The sequence below is a fragment of the Anabrus simplex genome, chromosome 6 (assembly GCF_040414725.1).
Source record: "Anabrus simplex isolate iqAnaSimp1 chromosome 6, ASM4041472v1, whole genome shotgun sequence".
Taxonomy (NCBI): domain Eukaryota; kingdom Metazoa; phylum Arthropoda; class Insecta; order Orthoptera; family Tettigoniidae; genus Anabrus; species Anabrus simplex.
The window spans coordinates 235,865,624-235,886,663 of record NC_090270.1 but is presented as its reverse complement, the minus strand read 5'-3'; the positions used below and the strand labels follow the sequence as shown (position 1 = coordinate 235,886,663).

The window sequence follows — 21,040 nt, the reverse complement described above, 5'->3', positions numbered from 1 at the left end:
TATGTACGAGTAGCCGAAGCGAGCCTTTACATGGTCCATGGGTAGCAGCACATTTATGGCCTCTAGTGGCAAGGCCATTCAACTAATCACGTCACTATGCTAAATAGACTAAATGCTTGAGATATAATTGTATCCCAACTTGTGCAAAAAAAAGACAACCCCTTCTTGGCGTGTGATTTATTTTGTTAGTATACACAAGTAATATATAGGTACAGTAAAAACAGTATACATAGTAAATAGCAACATGACATTTCTCACACCTGTTTCGTGCACTGGTAAGAGTCGGCGGTGACCACAACTCCCAGGTTTTTTACAGAGTAATGCAAATTTATAGCTGCCATCAAGTAGCTGTCATTAACTGGATATGGAATCCTATTCACTTGTAGTCCATAACTGGAGAGTTCTTTGGCAGTGCTGATCCTGTCTACAGAAAGAAGATTTTACTGCATATACTATTAATATAGTGCTTAATGTAATGGAAACACCCTCACAGTGGTAATGAAAAGAATAAGTATTCAGAGAACACAATGTTTCATGCTCATTCAGAATTCAAAATTATTATAAACTAGGGAAGATACCAAGAACTTTAAAAACAGGAGACTTTTTTAAACATCGAACATTTATTGAAATGATTTATATCCTTTTAATAGAATTTATTAGCTTTTCAGTCTGTCAAAACACAAATGTGGTACTTAGAACACTATCATATACCAGTACCTGTAAAATAATGGACAATAATTATAAATTATTAATATTTATATTTATCACAATTCATTATTGTCAGTGATAGATCAGATCCCAGTAATTATCGGGATATAGATCTGCTTGATGTTACTTATAAGATTTTTATCTAAAATTATATATACAAGAATTCAGGAACAACTTGACCAGGAATTGGGAGAATATCAGGGAGGAATTTGACCAGGATGAAGCTGTCCCAATCAAATAATCAGTCTTAAGTGGATCATGAAACATCATAGAATTCGGAACAACAGATTAATCGTCACTTTTGTTAACTTCAAAAAAGCTTGAGAGTATTTATCGTGAGTCACTACTAAAAATCCTTAAAGAATTTGCTTTACACCAAAAACTCATCACTCTTAAGAATACTAAGCGGAAAGTCAACTTTAGAGGTGAATTGTCTGAGCAATTTGAAATCCACACTGGACTTCTATAGGGAGATGGATTCGCGCCATTATTGTTTAACTGTGCCCTGGAGAAAGTAATACCAATATAAATGGTCCGTTATTGGACATTATAAATTTTCCAGCTAACTCATTCTTGGTTGCCAGCGTTTCGCCCTCGTGTGTCAGGGTGGGCTCATCAGTTGGTACCTAGCACACCTACCAATACGCTGGCTAGTGCATACCGTGGAGGCCACTGCGTAGGCTAACTGGAGCCACCGGCAGTGCCAATGCACTAAGAGACTTTGTCTCATAACTAAAAATTGATGCCTGCTTGGCCATCAGATGATATAGATGTTGATTCCCATAGGGAATCTGAAATATTTGTCCTGAATGGGCAAATTTATAATACCAATATAAATGGTCCGTTATTGGACATTATAAATTTTCCAGCTAACTCATTCTTGGTTGCCAGCGTTTCGCCCTCGTGTGCCAGGGTGGGCTCATCAGTTGGTACCTAGCTCACATGACCCCACCACCAAAGCCGGTTTATGCGTATAGTTTCATCCATCGAGTTCATTCCTAAATTAGCCTTCATCTCCTCATTCCGAGTACCCTCCTGCCATTTTTCCCACCTGTTTGTACCAGCAATCATTCTTGCTACTTTCATGTCTGTTACTTCTAACTTATGAATAAGATATCCTGAGTCCACCCAGCTTTCGCTCCCATAAAGCAAAGTTGGTCTGAAAACAGATCGATGTATAGATAGTTTCGTCTGGGAGCTCACTTCCTTCTTACAGAATACAGTTGATCGCAACTGCGTGCTCACTGCATTAGCTTTACGACACCTTGATTCAATCTCACTTACTATATTACCATCCTGGGAGAACACACAACCTAAATACTTGAAATTATTGAACTGTTCTAGCTTTGTATCACCAATCTGACATTCAGTTCTGTTGAATTTCTTACCTACTGACATCAATTTAGTCTCTGAAAGGCTAATTTTCATACCATACTCAATGCACCTATTTTGAAGTTCCAAGATATTAGACTGCAGGCTTTCGGCACAATCTGCCATTAAGACCAAGTCATCAGCATAGGCCAGACTGCTTACTACATTTCCACCTAACTGAATCCCTCCCTGCCATTTTATACCTTTCAGCAGATGATCCATGTAAACTACGAACAGCAAAGGTGGAAGATTACAGCCTTATCTAACCTCTGTAAGTACCCTGAACCAAGAACTCATTCTACCATCAATTCTCACTGAAGCCCAATTGTCAACATAAATGCCTTTGATTGCTTTTAATAATCTACCTTTAATTCCATAGTCCCCCAGTATGGCGAACATCTTTTCCCTTGGTACCCTGTCATATGCTTTCTGTAGATCTACGAAACATAAACACAACTGCCTATTCCTCTCGTAGCATTTTTCAATTACCTGGCGCATACTGAAAATCTGATCCTGACAGCCTCTCTGTGGTCTGAAACCACATTGGTTTTCAACCAACTTCCTCTCAACGACTGATCGCACCCTCCCTTCCAAGATGCCAGTGAATACTTTGCTTGGTATACTAATCAATGAGATACCTGGATAGTTGTTGCAATCCTTCCTGTTTCCTTGCTTGTAGATAGGTGCAATTACTGCTTTTGCCCAATCTGAAGGTACCTTACCAACACTCCACGCTAATTTTACTACTCTATGAAGCCATTTCATCCCTGCCTTCCCACTATACTTCACCATTTCAGGTCTAATTTCATCTATTCCTGCTGCCTTATGACAATGGAGTTTATTTACTATCCTTTCCACTTCCTCAAGCATAATTTCACCAACATCATTTTCCTCCTCCCCATGAGCTTGGCTGTTTGCAACACCACCATGATGATTTCCTTTTACATTGAGAAGATGTTCAAAATATTTCCTCCACCTCTCCAGTGATTCCCTGGGGTCTATTATGAGTTCACCTGAATTACTCAAAACACTGTTCATTTCCTTTTTCCCTCCGTTCCTAAGATTCTTTATTAGTGTCCAGAAAGGTTTCCCTGCTGCTTGACCTAGCCTTTCCAGGTTATTACCAAAATCTTCCCATGACTTCTTTTTGGATTCAACAACTAATTGTTTTGCTCTGTTTCTTTCATCTATGTACAAATTCCTGTCTGCCTCGCCCCTTGTTTGGAGCCATTTCTGATAAGCCTTCTTTTTTTACGTTTACAAGTTGCTCTCACTTCATCATTCCACCAAGATGTTCACCTTTTCCCATCTTTACACACAGTTGTTCTTAGGCATTCCCTTGCTGTTTCTACTACAGCATCCCTGTATGCCACCCATTCACTTTCTATATCCTGAACCTGCTTACTGTCTACTGTTCAAAACTTCTCGCTAATCATATCCATGTACTTCTGTCTAATTTCCTCATCCTGGAGATTTTCTGCCCTTATTCGTTTGCACTTTCTCTACCCTAGGCCTAGAGATACTTAGGTCACTACAGATCAGATAGTGGTCTGTATCATCGAAAAATCCCCGGAAAACTCGTACATTCCTAACAGATTTCCTGAATTCGAAGTCTGTTAAGATATAGTCTATTATGGATCAGGTACCCCTAGCCTCCCATGTGTAGCAGTGAATAGCCTTATGCTTGAAGAATGTATTCGTAACTGCTAAACCTATATTAGCACAGAAGTCCAGCAAACGCTTCCCATTCCCATTAGCTTCCATATCTTCCCCACATTTACCAATCACCCTTTCGTATCCTTCAGTTCTATTCCCAACTCTCGCATTGAAATCACCCATTAGCACTATTCTGTCCTTGCTGTTGACCCTGACCACGGTGTCACTCAATGCTTCATAAAACTTGTCAAATTCATCCTCATCTGCACCCTCACATGGTGAATACATGGACACAATTCTAGTCCTAATTCCTCCAACTGACAAATCTATCCACATCATTCGCTCATTTACGTGCCTAACAGAAACTATGTTGCATGCAATGGTATTCCTGATAAATAGCCCTACCCCAGACTCTACCCTTCCGTTTCTAACACCCGTCAAGTACACTTTATATTCTCCTATCTCTTCCTCGTTATCTCCCCGTACCCGAATATCACTTACTCCTAGCACATCCAGATGTATCCTCTTTGCTGACTCAGCTTGTTCTACTTTCTTTCTTCCATAAGCCCCATTAATATTGATAGCTCCCCATCGAATTCCATTTCATTCGCCAAGTTGTTTCCAAGGAGTCCCTCGCCTGTCAGATGGGAGTGGGACTCCATTACTCCCATAGGTCCGAGGCTTGCATAAAATGTTCTGAACTCGGTAAATTCATGAAGCAGGCTGCTACCCTACTTGCACATAGTCCAAGTGAGGATCTCTCCTCTAACGGGTTATGGACCACCGGTGGATTGTATAGTCCTAGCCGCCTGAGCACAAGGAGGACCAGGACTCAGAATATGTCCGAGATGCCCACTCCCATTCCATAGCAACTAGTATCCCGACTCTCAGGACCACTTACTAGACCACTCAGCCATTGCCCATGGTTCACGAACTAGGACGTGACTACAGTAACCCACAAACATGAACCATCATTGTTAAGTTATTTTGATAATTTATTTAGCATTGAAAAAAGACCTAGAGGTATTAACAAAAGCTAAATAAAATTAGTATGCATAAAGCTCTTCATTTTTCCAGTAAAACCAATTCAGATTGTTAGGTAGTATCAGAAGAATTAAGGCAAAAGTGTAAGGAAGATTGAGGAAAGAATAACATGGTTTCTTATCAGGAAGGTCCAAAATTGATCTGATTTTTGGTGTCAGATAGCTCCAAGAGCACCTTTGTGGAGAATGGCAGCAAGGATCTACTGACAGATTTTCTGGAAGCATCCTGTAGAATATGAGAGTGAGTCAAAGAGATGTATCAAGGTAGCGTGAGTTGTTTGGCCATGACTGTTAAGTTGTCTCTATGGTCTGACACCATGGTTAGCCTGTTCAAGTCCTGTTAGTAGGGAAAAAGTCACTATCCTAATGTTGGCCAGCAGGGTAGGAGAGGTGGTGGTATATATTTCTAATAACTAGATTGCATGCCTAAAGCCTAGATTCAGTTCCAAACCTCTCCATAGCATTCATATGGAATAAGAGCATAGGATGCTGTTCATGGGGATTCATCCATCGGATGGAGACATTAAACCTTAGTAGATCCTTTGGTGTTATTCAACAGGAGTAGGCTATGTTCTGACACTGGGTTTCACCCTCTCCCTATCTGACTGTCATTATCATCATCACCATCATCATAATCTCATATCCAGATGCACAAGTCACACACGGTCGTCAAACAGAAAGAGATCCACACCCGGTGAACCAAACATGCCCTTGGACACTCCTGGCACTAAAAGCCATACATTACATAAATAACCCACTGCTTTTCGTTGGTGCTAATGATGGTGGTAGCAGAAATGACTGGGGAAGAGAAGAAGAAAGCAATAGTGTTTGCAGATGATGTGAAAAGAGGAAGAAGTAAAGAAGCAGCTGAATGCAAGTGGAGAAGCAAAAGAACAGTATGAGATGAAGTTCTGTGTGAAGAAGAGTGAGTTTCTGGTGATAAGGAAGAGGGTCCACCCGAAAAGTAGAAATACTGCTTGGAGTGGAAAGTTTCAAATAGTTTCAGGAAGTATTGTGGGGAGAAGGTGGTACAAACAACAAGTAGAAGACAGGCACATACAATTCTTCCAAGTGTTAGAAGCCTGATCTGAAGCAAGAATGAACAACAGGGAAGCAAAAGTATTACAGTTATTACAGTATAATCCCCATAATCCAGCCATTTCAGAGACCAAAATGTTTAAAAATCTATCTGTTCACTTCTGCATAAGATAATACATTGAAACATTTGGATATGAATTGGGACTCATTGCAGTGCAGCCTTTAAATCCATCCCCTATCTCCTGTATTGCCACACACTTGGGTTATCATTATGACACGTACATATGGTTCTATGTTCCTGTGTGTTGACAAAAGTTTCTTCAGGGACAACATGGAATGAATTAATGGAGATATTCTTAAAGAAAAAGCTAAGTTCTTCTACAATCAAACTATGGGGAAAAAAATACTTTTAGGATGGATGGTTTGGGATTGCATATTCTGATAATATCAGCCCAAAACAGCAAGTTTATTTCAACTACAGAAAGATGCAGATTTTTAATTGATGGTCAAACAATAGTAAACAGCAAGCATTTCCATAATGGAGGTTTATATCAATTAAATATATGAGTAATTTAATTGATAAAGATGAGTCTGTAAATACAATGTGTGATAGCCCTAACACTTGCTCACCAAAACAAGTGTCGCGTTAAAAAAAGTCAAACATGAACTGGGTACTAAACTTCCAGTGGATTCAAAGCTATGCAATGGTTGTGTTTATGGCAAAGCACAAAAATTAAAATTTGGAACTAGAGAAAGAGCAACCATTCCTGAACAAGTCATTCACGTGGATGTTGTTGACCCATTTCAGCATTCAGTGTCAGGATTCCCTCTTATGTTCTTTCTAAAGATGACTTTACTTACTATAGATACATTTACTTCATCAAGGAAAATTGTGAAGTGCATGATAACTTTGTTTGACTCCTGAACAGGGCAGGAACTAGGAGATTTGTCAGGGGGAGGCAAAGATCAGTTTGCCGCCCCCCATCCCCCTCCCCATTCCACTAAAATATAATACCTCTGTAAGCTATTTTTTTAGATGCGGCAGTTGAAATTACACATAATATGTAGCTCTATACTATTAAGAAGTTTTATTTATGAAAAACACTTATATTAATACACTTATACATATTAATACATGGATTACACTTATATTGAAAAACACTTATATTAATACACTTATACATGACTAATACAAATAATTTGTTTGTAGTGTAACTCAATTGTAACCACGCAAAAATTTGTTATGTATTGTACCTCAAAATTTAATGCTTCAAGCCTTCTTAGCTGCAAATGTACTGATGATGTCATCAAAGTTGATATGGGATGCTCGTTTGTGTTCGATTGATATTATACTTAGATTAGAGAGTCTCTCCTGTCCCATTGTACTTCTCATGTAGTTTTTGATGATTTTGAGTTTGCTTAAACTTCGTTCTCCAGATGACACTGTAACTGGCAAAGTGAGAAACATTCTCAGTGCAGTAGTAATGTTAGGGTAGCCTTCCTCTAGTTTATTTTTATAAATAAGACTTAACATTTCTCTTGATGTGGCTTTCTTTAAATTTTCGTCAACTGAAAAAGCGTGGTGCTTGAGACTTTCTATTTCAAATTTAAATTCTTCATTGTTGAGATCAGCAGTATAGATATTTTCCTATTCTTCTGCTTTCATTTTTAGATCTTTTGTTTGCATTTCTTTAATTCGAACTCCATTCAAAATCCAGACTTGCTGTTTATGTTGTCTAAAGCTTTAAACCTGTCACTGAGTTCCGTAATAATCTGGTCAATAACCTCTAACATAGCTACTTGGTACACGTTCTCAGTACTTGTCGAAGCTTCATCGCCACGCAGCTCATCAGACATTTTTTTCTTTTTTCTTTGTCTTTTTTTCTGAGAACTCAGATGGTAGATCACTCATACTTGCTAAGAATTTGCCCTCAGTAATGGCCTCAGATGGAGCAAACTCTCTGCAACACTTCAAGAGCGTTAAATGACCTTGAAGGTTCCGGGCAGCCAAATCTACTGTTACATCTTTTCTTTGCAAAAACTCATTGAGATGATTGACCTTTTTGAATAAAGCATGCCAAGAATTTATGAAAACGATGAATTCAAGTTTCCCAATATTTTTCAAAAGGGAGCTGGCCTCACTCTTAGTTTGAGATGTTGAGAGATCATGGTTTTTAAGATACTCTAGAGCCTGCACAATTTACCGCAATGTTTATACACAGCTTCGACCACTTCTAATCTTGCAGACCATCTTGTATTGCTTTCAAGTTTAATGTCAGTGGCACATATTTTCGGAGAACTTCCCAGCGTGAAGTTGAAGCCACAAAGAAAGAATAGTAGGTTTAAACCCCACTGTCGGTAGCCCTGAAAATGGTTTTCCGTGGTTTCCCATTTTCACACCAGGCAAATGCTGGGGCTGTTCCTTAATTAAGGCCACGACCGCTTCCTTCCAACTCCTAGCCCTTCCCTGTCCCATCGTCGCCATAAGACCTATCTGTGTCAGTGCGACATAAAGCAACTAGCAAAAAAAAAAAAAAAAAAACAAAGAAAGAATATATACTGTTCAAAGTTCCGAAAAACTTCTGAACCTCAATATTAGCACTGGCCACATTACCACCAACTAAATTGAGGGAGTGAGCAGCACATGAGACAAAATATGCTAGCTCATTCTCCTAAAGTAGCCAAAAAGCAAAGCAAAGTCACCTCCGTACAGGCCATGAAGGCCCTTAGAGGAGTGGAAGGTAAAGGCTCCCACCATTGTTAACCTCGACACGTGATGGGGTAGAGTGGTTAGCTCTACGCCCAGCCACCTTTGCCCCCATGAATTAACCTGATACTCATTTTTGGTGTAGGCTGAGTGAACCTCAGGGCCATATGCACCTTTGGAAGTGGAAATCTCATTTCTTAATCTCCTGAAGTAGTCTGGACTGAATTCCTTCATAATTCCCGGCCATATTTGCCTCATTGTCGTAGGACTGACCTCTACAGTTCTCTAAGTTTAGTCCATCTGTGTCTAATTTTTTAGGATTTTTTTGGCTGAAACCTTCAAATGTTTTGCTACTAACTAGGAAAAATCAATAAAACTTTCTTCTACCTCCGATGTATTTGTTTTGACGTAACGAACTACTTGAGTCATTTGCTCACTATGGCTGATATCCGGAGTGCAGTCAAATATTAACGAATAATATTTCGCATCCAAAATGTCTTGTATCATCTTTTGCCTTATGTTATTGGCAATAATTTCAAGGAACACATCTTGTATTTTATGTGAGAAATAAGAGATTTGCCCTTTCTTATGCCGCTCAATATGTTGTAAAAGAGGGACATTGTAATGCAATATAAGTTCTACTGTGTTCAAAAACTTTTCACTGGATGGGTCACTGAAATCACAGTCTTCTTTAGTTCCTCGGAACGGCCTCCCTTGCTTTGCTAGGAATAGAATAGCATCGATAATGCTGTGCCTTCTAGTGAGACTCTTCTTGATGGATCTGGTTTTGGAGTTCTGCATCAATACCTTCCTTTCCTAAACAAGATTCGAAAGCTTTCCACGAACAAAAGCAAAGTTTGTGGTTGGATGAATTTTCATGTTCAAGCCATTGTACACTGAGTTTTCTCCAATTAGTAAGTCCTTTTTCTTTAGCTAAGGAAGGCACTTGATTTGATGCTAAGTGTGAAAATAGCCTGCAGGGAACACAATATAAAGCTTTCTTACTTTCACTATAGCCTAACCATGATATCTTTACTTTTTCTCCATTTTTGAGAACTTTATAAAACCAGTCTTTGGTTAAGTAACTCCCTTCTCTGCTGCTATTACTTAAATTTGGCTCAATCAGATTTTGAAAGCTCATTTTTATTATGTAACACCTTTCAGAATCTGAAAAACTCTGTGGCCATGAACCAGGATCCCTAAAATCAAAGGAAAACTCGGACATTTCTTGAAGACCAGTTGTAGGGGCTGGACGAGATATTAACTCATCTTCATTCGCTTCACCAGTAGGACTGAGTTTCTTGCAAAGTTCAACATGTTGCATGCCTTCCTCTCCAGCTTCAACGTCATCTAAAATATTAAAAGCCGGGATTAAAATTCAATCAGTAATATGATATATTACAAAATGAAGTATTAAAAAAATTGTCGTAAAGTCCGATAAGGCACAATTAATTATTCTATTTCCTAATGTGCTATAATTTAATTATTGAAATAAAAATTAATATTTACTTACCTGATTTCTCTTTTGAGCCTTCATCTTCATTAACATTAGGTCTTTTTTTAAATGCTTCTAATTTTGGTGTTTGTGACAGCACATCGCTTTCTTTCTTCCATTTTTCTTTGACAAGTTTTCTATACTCGGCTCCACTGAGTCATTTTCTGTCATCCATAATTGGAAACTGATAAAAACGTAGCTCAAAGTGTACTTAACAATTCCGTTTTCCAAACGTTGATAAACGGTAACACGAATAACTAACCAACACTACGAATACTAATAACTAAATGCAAATAAAAATAAAACGACTGTTGGTTCGTATCAACACACGTAGACAACAGTGCAGGCAGGCTACATGTGTAGCCGTCAATAAGACAACGATGACTGCAGTTGTCTGTTTAGTTTACTGTTTACTGGAAGCAGAGAGGAGCATGGAGAGAAAGGGGGTGAGGTATACGAGATGCTCACGCATCGTCTCAAGGTCAGACTGTTTTCGCTGCCGAGCGCTCAGGCTACTAATTATTCATATCAGTAGTAGGCATAACAGTATATGACTCACTCCAGACCCATGAATTACGTTAATTCTTGTGTTGTGTCTTATAATGAAGAAAATAATTTGGTATACAGTGTCAGTGTAATAAAGTTGATGAATTGGGCAACAAAATGAAATAAAATCAAACAATATTAATTGTGGTATTATTATTTTGAATAAATGAATAACATTATTTTTAATAAATTGTTCAAATTTTGCCGCCCGGGGCATGTGCTCCCCCTGCCCCGCCCTAGTTCCGGGCCTGCTTCTTAGCTGCAAATGTACTGATGATGTCGTCAAAGTTGATAAGGGATGCTCGTTTGTGTTCAGTTTACATTATACTTAGATTAGAGTGTCTCTCCTGTCCCATTGTACTTCTCATGTAGTTTTTGATGATTTTAAGTTTGCTAAAACTTCGTTCTCGAGATGACCCTGTAACTGGCAACATGAGAAATATTCTCAGTGCAGTAGTAGTGTTAGGGTAGCCTTCCTCTAGTTTATTTTTATAAATAAGGCTTAACATTTCTCTTGATGTGGCTTCCTTTAAATTTTTGCCAACTGATAAAGCGTGGTGCTTGAAATTTCTATTTCAAATTTAAATTCTTCATTGCTGAGATCAGCGGTGTAGATATTTGCGAATTCTCCTGCTTTCATTTTTAGATCTTTTGTTTGCATTTCTTTAATTCGAACTCCATTTAAAAATCTAAACTTGCTGTTTTTGTTGTCCAAAGCTTTAAACCTGTCCCTAAGTTCCGTAATCATCTGGTCAATAACCTCTAACATAGCTACTTGGTACACATTCTCAGTACTTGTCGGAGCTTCATCGCCACACAGCTCATCAGACATTTTTTCTTTTCTCTTTGTCTTCTTTCTGAGAGCTCAGATGGCAGATCACTCATGCTTGATCAGAATTTACCCTCGGTAATGGACTCAAGTGGAGCAAACTCTCTGCAATACTTCAAGAGCGTTAAATGACCTTGAAGGTTCCGGGCAGCCAAATCTACTGTTACATCTTTTCTTTGCAAAAACTCATTGACATGGTTGACCTTTTTGAACAAAGCATGCCAAAAACATGTGGAAACGATGAATTCAAGTTTCCCAATATTTTTAAAAAGGGAGCTGGCCTCACTCTTAGTTTGAGGTATTGAGAGATCATGGTTTTTAAGATCCTCTAGATCCTGCAAAACTTTACCGTAATGTTTATACACAGCTTCAACGCATCTAATCTTGCAGACCATATTGTATTGCTTTCAGGTTTCAATGTCAGTGGCACATATTTTCGGAGAATTTCCCAGCGTGAAGTTGAAGCCACAAAGAAAGAATACATACTGTTCAAAGTTCCGAAAAAATTCTGAGCCTCAATTGTAGCACTGGCTGCATTAGCACCAACTAAATTGAGGGAGTGAGCAGCACGTAGGACAAAATATGCTAGGTCATTCTCCTGAAGTAGTCTGGACTGAAATCCTTTATACTTCCCGGCCATATTTGCCCGATTCTCGTAGGATTGACCTCTATAGTTCTCTAAGTTTAGTCAATCTTTGTCTAAATTTGTTAGGATTTCTTGGCTGAGACGTTCACCTGTTTTGTCACTAACTGGGGAAAAATCAATAAAAATTTCTTCTACCTCTGATGTATTTGTTTTGACGTAACAAACTACTTGAGTCATTTGCTCACTGTGGCTGATATCCGGAGTGCAGTCATATCTTAAGGAATAATATTTTGCATCCAAACTGTCTTGTATTATATTTTGCTTTATGTTATTGGCAATAATTTCAAGGAACTCATCTTGTATTTTGTGTGAGAAAATACCGCCTTCCAGTGAGACTCTTCTTGATGCATTTGGTTTTGAAGTTCTGCATCAATACCTCTCTTTCCTAAACAAAATTCTAAAGCTTTCCACGAACAAAAGCAAAGTTTGTGGTAGGATGAATTTTCATGTTCAGGCAATTCTTCACTGAGTTTTCTCCAATTAGTAAGTCCTTTTACTTTAGGTAAGGGAGGCACTTGATATGATGCTAAGTGAGAAAACAGCCTGAAGAGAACACAATATAGATATTTCTTACTTTCTCTATAGCCTAACCATGATCTCTTTACTTTTTCTCCATTTTTGAGAACTTTATAAGACCAATCTTTGAATAAGTTACGTCCTTCTCTGCTGCTATTTCTTAAATTTGGCTCAATCAGATTTTGAAAGCTCATTTTTGTTATGTAATGCCTTTCAGAATCTGAAAAACTCGGTGGCCAAGAACCAGGATCCCTAAACTCAAAGGAAAACTCGGACGTTTCTTGAAGACCAGTTGTAGGGTCTGGATAAGATAATTAATCTTCATTCGCTTCACCAGTAGGATTGAGTTTCTTGCAAAGTTTGACATGTTGCGTGCCTTCCTCTCCAGCTTCAATGTCATCTAAAATATTAAAAGCCAGGATCAAAATTCAATCAATAATATGATATTGTACAAAATGAAGTATTGAAAAATTTGTTGTAAAGTCCGATAAGGTACAATTAATTAATCTGTTCCCTAATGTACTATAATTTAATTATTGAAATAAAAATTAATGTTTACTTACCTGATTTTTCTTTTGAGCCTTCATCTTCATTAACATTAGGTTTTTTTAAAATGCTTCTAATTTTGCTGTTTGTGACAGCACATAACTTTCTTTCTTCCTTTTTTATTTGGCAAGTTTTCTATACTCGGCTCCTCTGAGTCGTTTTCTGCCATCCATAATTTGGAAACTGATAAAATCACAGCTCTAAGTGTACTAAACAATTCCGTTTTCCAAACGCTGATAAACGGTAACACGAATAACTAACCATTACTCCGAACACTAATAACTAAATACTAAATGCAAATAAAATAAAACAACTGTCGGTTCGTATCAACACACGCTGTTAAAGTTAGTGATTCAGCACAGTGGAGTTGTCGGCCTTCCTAGCTGCTGACTAGCAGCGGGGAAGGGGGAGGGGAAATGCTGGTGTATGTCACCACAGGGAGACTTACTAGCATATGTAAAAGATGCTAGTTCAGGAGGTTCCCATTTTCACACCAGGCAAATGCTGGGGCTGTACCTTAATTAAGGCCACGGCCGCTTCCTTCCAACTCCTAGGCCTTTCCCGTCCCATCGTCGCCATAAGAACTATCTGTGTCGGTGCGACGTAAAGCCCCTAGCAAAAAAAAAAAAAAATGTTCAGGAGGTATCGGGTGACACATACCAATACGTACCCAGGAAGTGAGAACCTGGGGTTGCCGTACTTTGCACTTTTAGTTTTTCATTTAACTCAGCTGGCTAAGAGGCCAGTGGACTAACTTTTCCCTTGCTTTTTGTGCTTAGTGCTGTTATGCCCACCAGTGTGGGGTATCATTGTATCTTTATAATGCATTGTCTATGTAAGCTAGGTTTCTTTGTTTTTTGTTTTTTCTTGTAACTTTCTTAGTTTTGCATGGTTGTTTTTTTTTTCCAATTGAGAATTGCTATTTTTCTCCGTTAAGATCGATTAGGTTGTGTAACTGTAAGATCGGGAGAAAAATAAAGGTTTACTTATTTACCATCAACACACACAGTCAACAGTGTACACAGGCTACATGTGTAGTCGTTGATAACGACAACGATGACTGCAGGTGTCTGTTTAGTATACTGTTTATTGGAAGCAGAGGGGAGCATGGGGAGAAAGGGGGTGAGACAGATGAGATGCTTGCGCATCGCGTCGAGGTCAGACGGTTTTCGAGTCCCCGACCCTGCTACCGAGCACTCAGGCTACTAATTATTCGTATCAGTAGCAGGCATAACAGTATAAGACACACTCCAGACCCATGAATTACGTTATATCTTGTGTCGTGTCTTATAATGAAGAAAATAACTTGGTATACAGTGTCAGTGTAATAAAGTTGATGAATCAGGCAACAATATTAAATAAAATTAAACAATATTAATTGTGGGTTTATTATTTTGAAAAATTAAATAACATTATTTTTTAATAAGCTTTACAAATTTTGCCGCCCCCTGAAATCTGCCGCCCGGGGCACGTGTTTCCCCTGCCCCGCCCTAGTTCCGGGCCTGCTCCTGAATCATTGTAGATGAGCAGTTCATACAGTGAAAGCATTTCAGTCCAACAACAGAAGTGAGTTCGATACCACGTAAATGAAAAATATGTTAGATAAGTATGAAATTGAGCAACTTTTAACTATGCCTTATAGTAGCAAATTAAAAAGCTTCATAGAGAAAGACAATTGGACAGTTGTTGAAGCAGCTAGAGTGATGTTACATGCACACGGTAGTCTTCCACAGTACCTACGCACAAAGCCTACTGATGCTGCTGCTGTGTATATTCTAAATAGGTCAGAAAGATCAAGTGCTCTTGATAAGACATCATTTGAGAAGTGATTTATCAGGAAGGCTAGCATTAAACACTTAACATATTATAGGCAGTGAATACTATGCTCACATTCCTAAGCAAGGAAGGAAGAAGGTGGATAAGAAGTCTATCAAGAGAATGTTGCTTTCGCATTTCAATTGTGGTTTCAGAGATTGATGTCACCGAAGCTACAGTTTTGTATGAGAACAAGTCTTAGGCAGACCCCAAGGCATCGGACTCCCCAGTCTATCAAGAGAATATTGGTTGGCTATGGTTGGATATAGAATTTGGAATGGAAGCAGAAGAAACATATCAAATCAAATCAAATCAAATGAAATCAAATCAAATCAAAATCTCGTTATTTGCAAATGAGGTGTCTACCTCGGTGGCAAATGGTACACTAAAATACATTATTATCAAGCACTAAATATTAAATTAACAAGAGAAGAAAATTTTCCTATAATATTATACAATTTACGCTAACAATGTTTTCTATTAAACACACAGCTCATCCTTAATAAATTTATATTGTTTACAAAATTCTACTTATAATATCTCCTGTACTACTTACAAATATAGTCAACTAATATACAGTATGTGGAATTACTTCAAATGATACTGTACAACTGGTATAAGATTAATATTTACATTGCATTTATTTATTTACTTTTTTTTTTTTTTTTTTTACCCGTTCTGGATCCTAAGTAGCATAACGACCTGCTGCGTCTTAACCAGAGCCCCTTTTGCCACCACTTTTCAGAGTTCCTGAAGGGCCTTCACAGCTACTGTAGCGGTCCCAGGGTCCTCGAAGTCCCCACTGTACTTCACCCCTACAGGCAGTCCCCTACTTTGGCTGTCCAAACTCCTTAGACCAGGGGATGGAATTAATTTATTCACACACATTTTTTTTATTTACAATAACCTGCACTGGTCGAATGCCCTCTAACACTTCATTTATTTTCTCTGTTGCTGTTTATTCTCTTCTTGAATATCTGTACAGATTTTGGAAAAGGATCAAACACTACCCCTGGTAAACTGTTCCACTCCTTCACACCCTTCCCAATGAATGAAAATTTACCCCAATCGCTTCTGCTAAAATTCCTTCTAATTTTATATTTGTGGTCAGTTCTGCCAATATAATTATTTTCCAACTGAAGCCTCTCACGGATATCTCCCCATGCTGCTTCTCCTGTATAGGCTCTATATAATCCTATAAGTCTAGTTTTCTCCCTTCTCTTACTTAAAGTTTCCCACCCAAGTTCCTTTAACATTTCTGATACACTACTCTTTCTCCTGAAATCCCCTGTTACAAATCTTGCTGCTTTCCTCTGCACACTATCTATTTCTTCCATTAGGTATTCTTGGTGAGGATCCCAAACACTCTTTGCATATTCCAATAATGGACGAACCACACTCAAGTAACTTTTTTCTTTTAATTCTTTGTTGCATCCTTTAAGTAGCCTCATTATGACATGTAACGATCTGTATGCTTTCCCAACAATGTCATCAATATGACCCTTCCAGTGCAAATTACTTTCAAATCTCACACTTAAGTATTTGCACTTGCCATCTTTTGGGATAACTACATCATCCAAGGTATATTCAAATTCAGTTTTAAAGCTTCTGTTTGTAAAAGTTGTAACAGTTGATTTGCCTCCATTAACCTTCATATTATTTTCTTCAACCCATTGTTGGATACTTTCAAGGTCCCTTTGTAATTCTGAACAATCCGCAATGTTGTTTATTTCCCTATAAACAATTATGTCATCTGCATACAATCTTATTTTTGATGTTATATTGTTCCCTAAATCATTTGCGTATATTAAGAAAAGTAACGGATCAATTATACTACCCTGTGCAATTCCCTTCCAAACTTTCTCTTCCTGAGATACATTATTTCCTACTTTGACTATCTGAACCCTTGAATTTAGAAATGTTTTTTTCCAACGTGTAACCCTTACGTCCAATCCTATTCCCTCCAATTTCTTTAATAATATTCCATGTTCCACTGTATCAAATGCTTTGGAAAGATCTATGGCTATGCAATCTAACTGGCCTCCTGAATCCAACTGATCTGATATGTCCTGCTGAAATCCCACCAGTTGTGCCTCCCAAGAAAATTTATTTCTAAATCCATACTACCGGGCGAGTTGGCCGTGCGTGTAGAGGCGCGCGGCTGTGAGCTTGCATCCGGGAGATAGTAGGTTCGAATCCCACTATCGGCAGCCCTGAAAATGGTTTTCCGTGGTTTCCCATTTTCACACCAGGCAAATGATGGGGCTGTACCTTAATTAAGGTCACGGCCGCTTCCTTCCAACTCCTAGGCCTTTCCTATCCCATCGTCGCCATAAGACCTGTGTCCGTGCGACGTAAAGCCCCTAGCAAAAAAAAAAAAAAAAAATCCATACTGGCTCCTCATGAACCAATTTTTATCATCACATATCCCTCTGATGTACTTCGATATTAAACTCTCCAGTATTTTACAAACTATACTGGTCAGGCTGATTGGTCTGTAGTTCTCTGGTTTCCTTTTATCACCCTTTCCTTTATAAATTGGTATTATTATAGATTCCTTCCATTCCTTTGGTATTACACTATTATTTATGACATAGTCAAAGAGAAATTTTAAATAAGGCACTATGTACCACCCCATTGTCTTTAATACCTCCCCAGTAATTTGATCACTTCCTGCTGCTTTTCCTTGCTGGAGCAGTTGGATTTCTCTGAAAATATCTTCATTTGTGAATGAGAAGCTTCTTGTTTCCCTCTGTCTCTCTCCCTCTCTATCTTCTGTTTCGGTTTCCAACTCTTGACAATCATCTACTGAATCTCTAAATTCCCTACTAAATAGGTTTGCTTTCTCAGTATCTGTTAAATAGTGTTCACCTCCTTCTCCCACCATTGTAGGAATTTGGATTCCTTTTCCTTTTTGATTCCTGATATATGAATACAGCTTTTTCCATTTCCCTTTGTGGTCATTACCCTCTTGAAGTATGCCATTCATATAATTCTCTTTTGCTTCCTTTTTCACTCTATTCAGTTCCCTCATTAGCTGTTTTCTAGTTTCTCTACTCTCCCTACCCTCTTTGATTTTCCTGTTTACTATTCTACATTTCCTTTTTAATTTTCTTATTTCCCTTGTATAATAAACAGGGTCTGAGGTCATTTTACCCTTCCTAACAGGTACAAATCTCTTCTCTCCTTCCCAAATGATTCCTTTAAATTTAGCCCAAAGTGTATCCACGTTACTCCCTTCACTTATCCAACAACTGAATTGTGATTTAAGGTAAGTCCCAAATTCATCAACTTTAGTTTTTCTGTACAATTTCTTGTCTTGTGTAACCCTCTTATTAAGCCTTTTTGGTACAAGTCCTACATCCATTATTACAGCCTTATGGTCTCCTATTCCTTCAATTACCTCAGTTTTATCAACAATTTCCCATGGTTTAACCAAGAATACATCTAGTAAGTTATTGAGACGAGTCGGTTCTTGCACTACTTGTGTAAATCCTCCCTCCCAAATTAACTTATTTGCCTGTTTCTGTTCATGGGCTTCACTTGCAGCTCCATTCCATTCAACTTCAGGCAAATTTAGATCTACCCCAATTATTACCATATCATTATTATTGTTTTTACGAGTATAATCTATTATTTTCTCAAAGATTTCCATGTCTCTTTCCTCTCTTCCAGGCATGTATGTTCCTATAATTCCCACCTCCTTCATATTATCACAAACTCATTTTATCCCTAATATTTCATCCCTTTCATCGGTAAACCATTCATGTGAACAGTAAGTTTCCTTCACCAGAATAAACACCCCCCCTCCCTTTTTATCTCCTCGGTCTCTACGATAAACTGTGTACCCTTCTGGAAATACTTCTCTATTACCCACCCCTTCTTTCAACCACGATTCCACTCCTATCACCACATCAGTCTCATAAGATTCCATCAATGTACCGAATTTTAATTGTTTATTTACTACACTTTGACAGTTTACCAAGAGCAATCTCAGACCCCCTTCCTCCCTAAAACATGACTGTTGCAATTGGGTAACTTGAAATTCCTTACTATCCTGAGTTTCTTTTTCTAGTTGACTGAGCCAGCTTGAAGTACAGCTGGCTCTTTCTACTAGTTTTCCTGGTCAGTATTATAACTCATGGGAGTTGCCTGTTTTACAGTACATATCTAAAGATTAATAAAATCTAGAACAATATTTGCTATCTTTCGTTTACCTGAATTGTTTAGATGGAGGCCATGTTTTGTATAACAGTATCTCTCAAAACTGAGTATTTCGAAAATGTTTACAAATTTTAACAATATCTGTATTGACCGTGTCCACTTCGATGTTCACACACGAGTCTCTACTCAAATCATGCCTGTGGGGCACGTTCACTACAAAAACGTTAGTGTGGGTCAGCTTCCCTAGTGTATGTTTAAGTTGTGATCTTACATTCTTGGCGTTGTCGTGAGCTACGTCGTTCGTCCCACCGATGATAAGCACTGTATCGTCGCTCCCGAAGGTCCTAGTTGCTGCTTCTACGTTTTCCACAACACTGCTGATAGAAGCTCCTGGATATATTTCCCCGGTTGCTGCTATATTCTCGTCGTTAATCACTCCCGCAATTCCCTTTCCTTGGCTATCACCAAACACAGCTACCTTCGCTGATTTAGGCCTAACTGGGCCTTGAATCTGAATTCTAGGCCTAAATTTTAAATTCGGCACGGCAACGGCAGCGGATCGCGATGATTTGGTTTCACGCACGCGATCACTTTCTTCCAGAATTAAATTATTTAGGGCAGAAAACCTATTTCTGATGTTTATTTCCGGAAATTCAGTTGTAGATTTCTTCTTAGCCGGCCATCCACGAACTACTTGACACCACGTGCTCGAGTTTGTTACTTGTACCGGTACGGTATATCACTCGAAGAATGGTCAGTCCCAAATTCTAGCGATCGCAGTCTTTCTTTTAATTCTTGATTTTCAACTTTGAGTCTCTCATTGTCCTTTTTTAGAATGTTTATAATTTCTAATGCACTTTTATATTCCTCATCGACTGTTTTCGGTGCTTCGTCAACGCCGTCCCCAACAACAACATTCCGAACACACTGCTCACAAATCCAGTCAACATTTTCATTAGTTTTTACGTCTCTAGGGCAATTTCCGCACTTATAATGCCACCATCGATCACATGAATCACACAACATTCCATTTTTCACTAATCTTCGACATTTTCCGCACTTTTCGTCACATTTTACGGTTAATTTACTCGGAGAATAAAACACTACGTCGTCATTACCGGGCGCCATTTTGAAAATCTAGCGATCTAGCGATGTTTTTAAGGTGACTCCACTGACTTCAGGTAGTATGTCACTCCCTTACCCTGAAGATGATCAGCCCAAGCAAACAGAAATTATAGATCATAAATCAGACAAAGAAGAAACCAATGAAGAATTTCACAACTATCCAAAAGATGAATAATCTTAAGTCCCTAAATATATGACCCTTAGAGATAGGGAGAGCATTCGACCTCTAGAATGTTATGAGGAGTACGTAACATTAGTGGTACCAGTGATGCAGGATACTCCTGAAAGCTATAATGAAGCTACAAGCTCAAAGTTCTCCAGAGAATAGAAAAATGCTATGGATGAAACCATTAAGAGAAAACAAGACTTGGAACCTTGAACATTTACCTAAAGGAACGAAGATGTTGCAATATAAGTGGATATAAAAGATAAAGCAATATTGTGATGATTCAACTGAATGTTACAAAGCGCATCCCGTAGTGAAAGGTTTTTCTCAAGGAAAAGATGTTAATTAGGACAAAACTTTTAGCGCCGTTGCTAAGCTAGTAGCTATTTATACTTTGCTCAGTATTGCAGCAAGTGAGAAAATGTCATTGACACAATTCGACATATCAGCTGCATTCTTGAATGGAGATCCCAGTCAGACAGATGAGATTTATATGAAACTAGCAGAAGTACCTGTTCTTCATACGGGTTATCAGAAACTGGCTTTAATTACTCATACTCTCGGTGTGACCGACTTCATTAGACTTTATATCACTGGTGTTTTACTTAAGTACATAGAAATTATTTGTCATTTTGGAATTATAGTGTGTTTTCTTCTTCTTTTCTTCAT

The 21,040-nt window shown here is 38.3% G+C and overlaps 1 protein-coding gene across 9 annotated transcripts in view; it reads right to left on the bottom strand.

The window, feature by feature from the left end:
• LOC136876380 (ionotropic receptor 75a) overlaps nt 1-21,040 on the bottom strand; it is a 370,517-nt gene that overhangs the window by 283,600 nt on the left and 65,877 nt on the right. For all 9 annotated transcript variants that reach the window (XR_010860583.2, XR_010860582.2, XR_010860584.2 and 6 more), the window contains exon 2: nt 261-424. Coding sequence is in view for 6 of the 9 variants with exons in the window: in XM_067150278.2 (XP_067006379.2) it covers nt 261-341 (81 nt within the window). In the remaining 3 variants the exon portion in view is untranslated. The remainder of the gene's footprint in view (nt 1-260; nt 425-21,040) is intronic.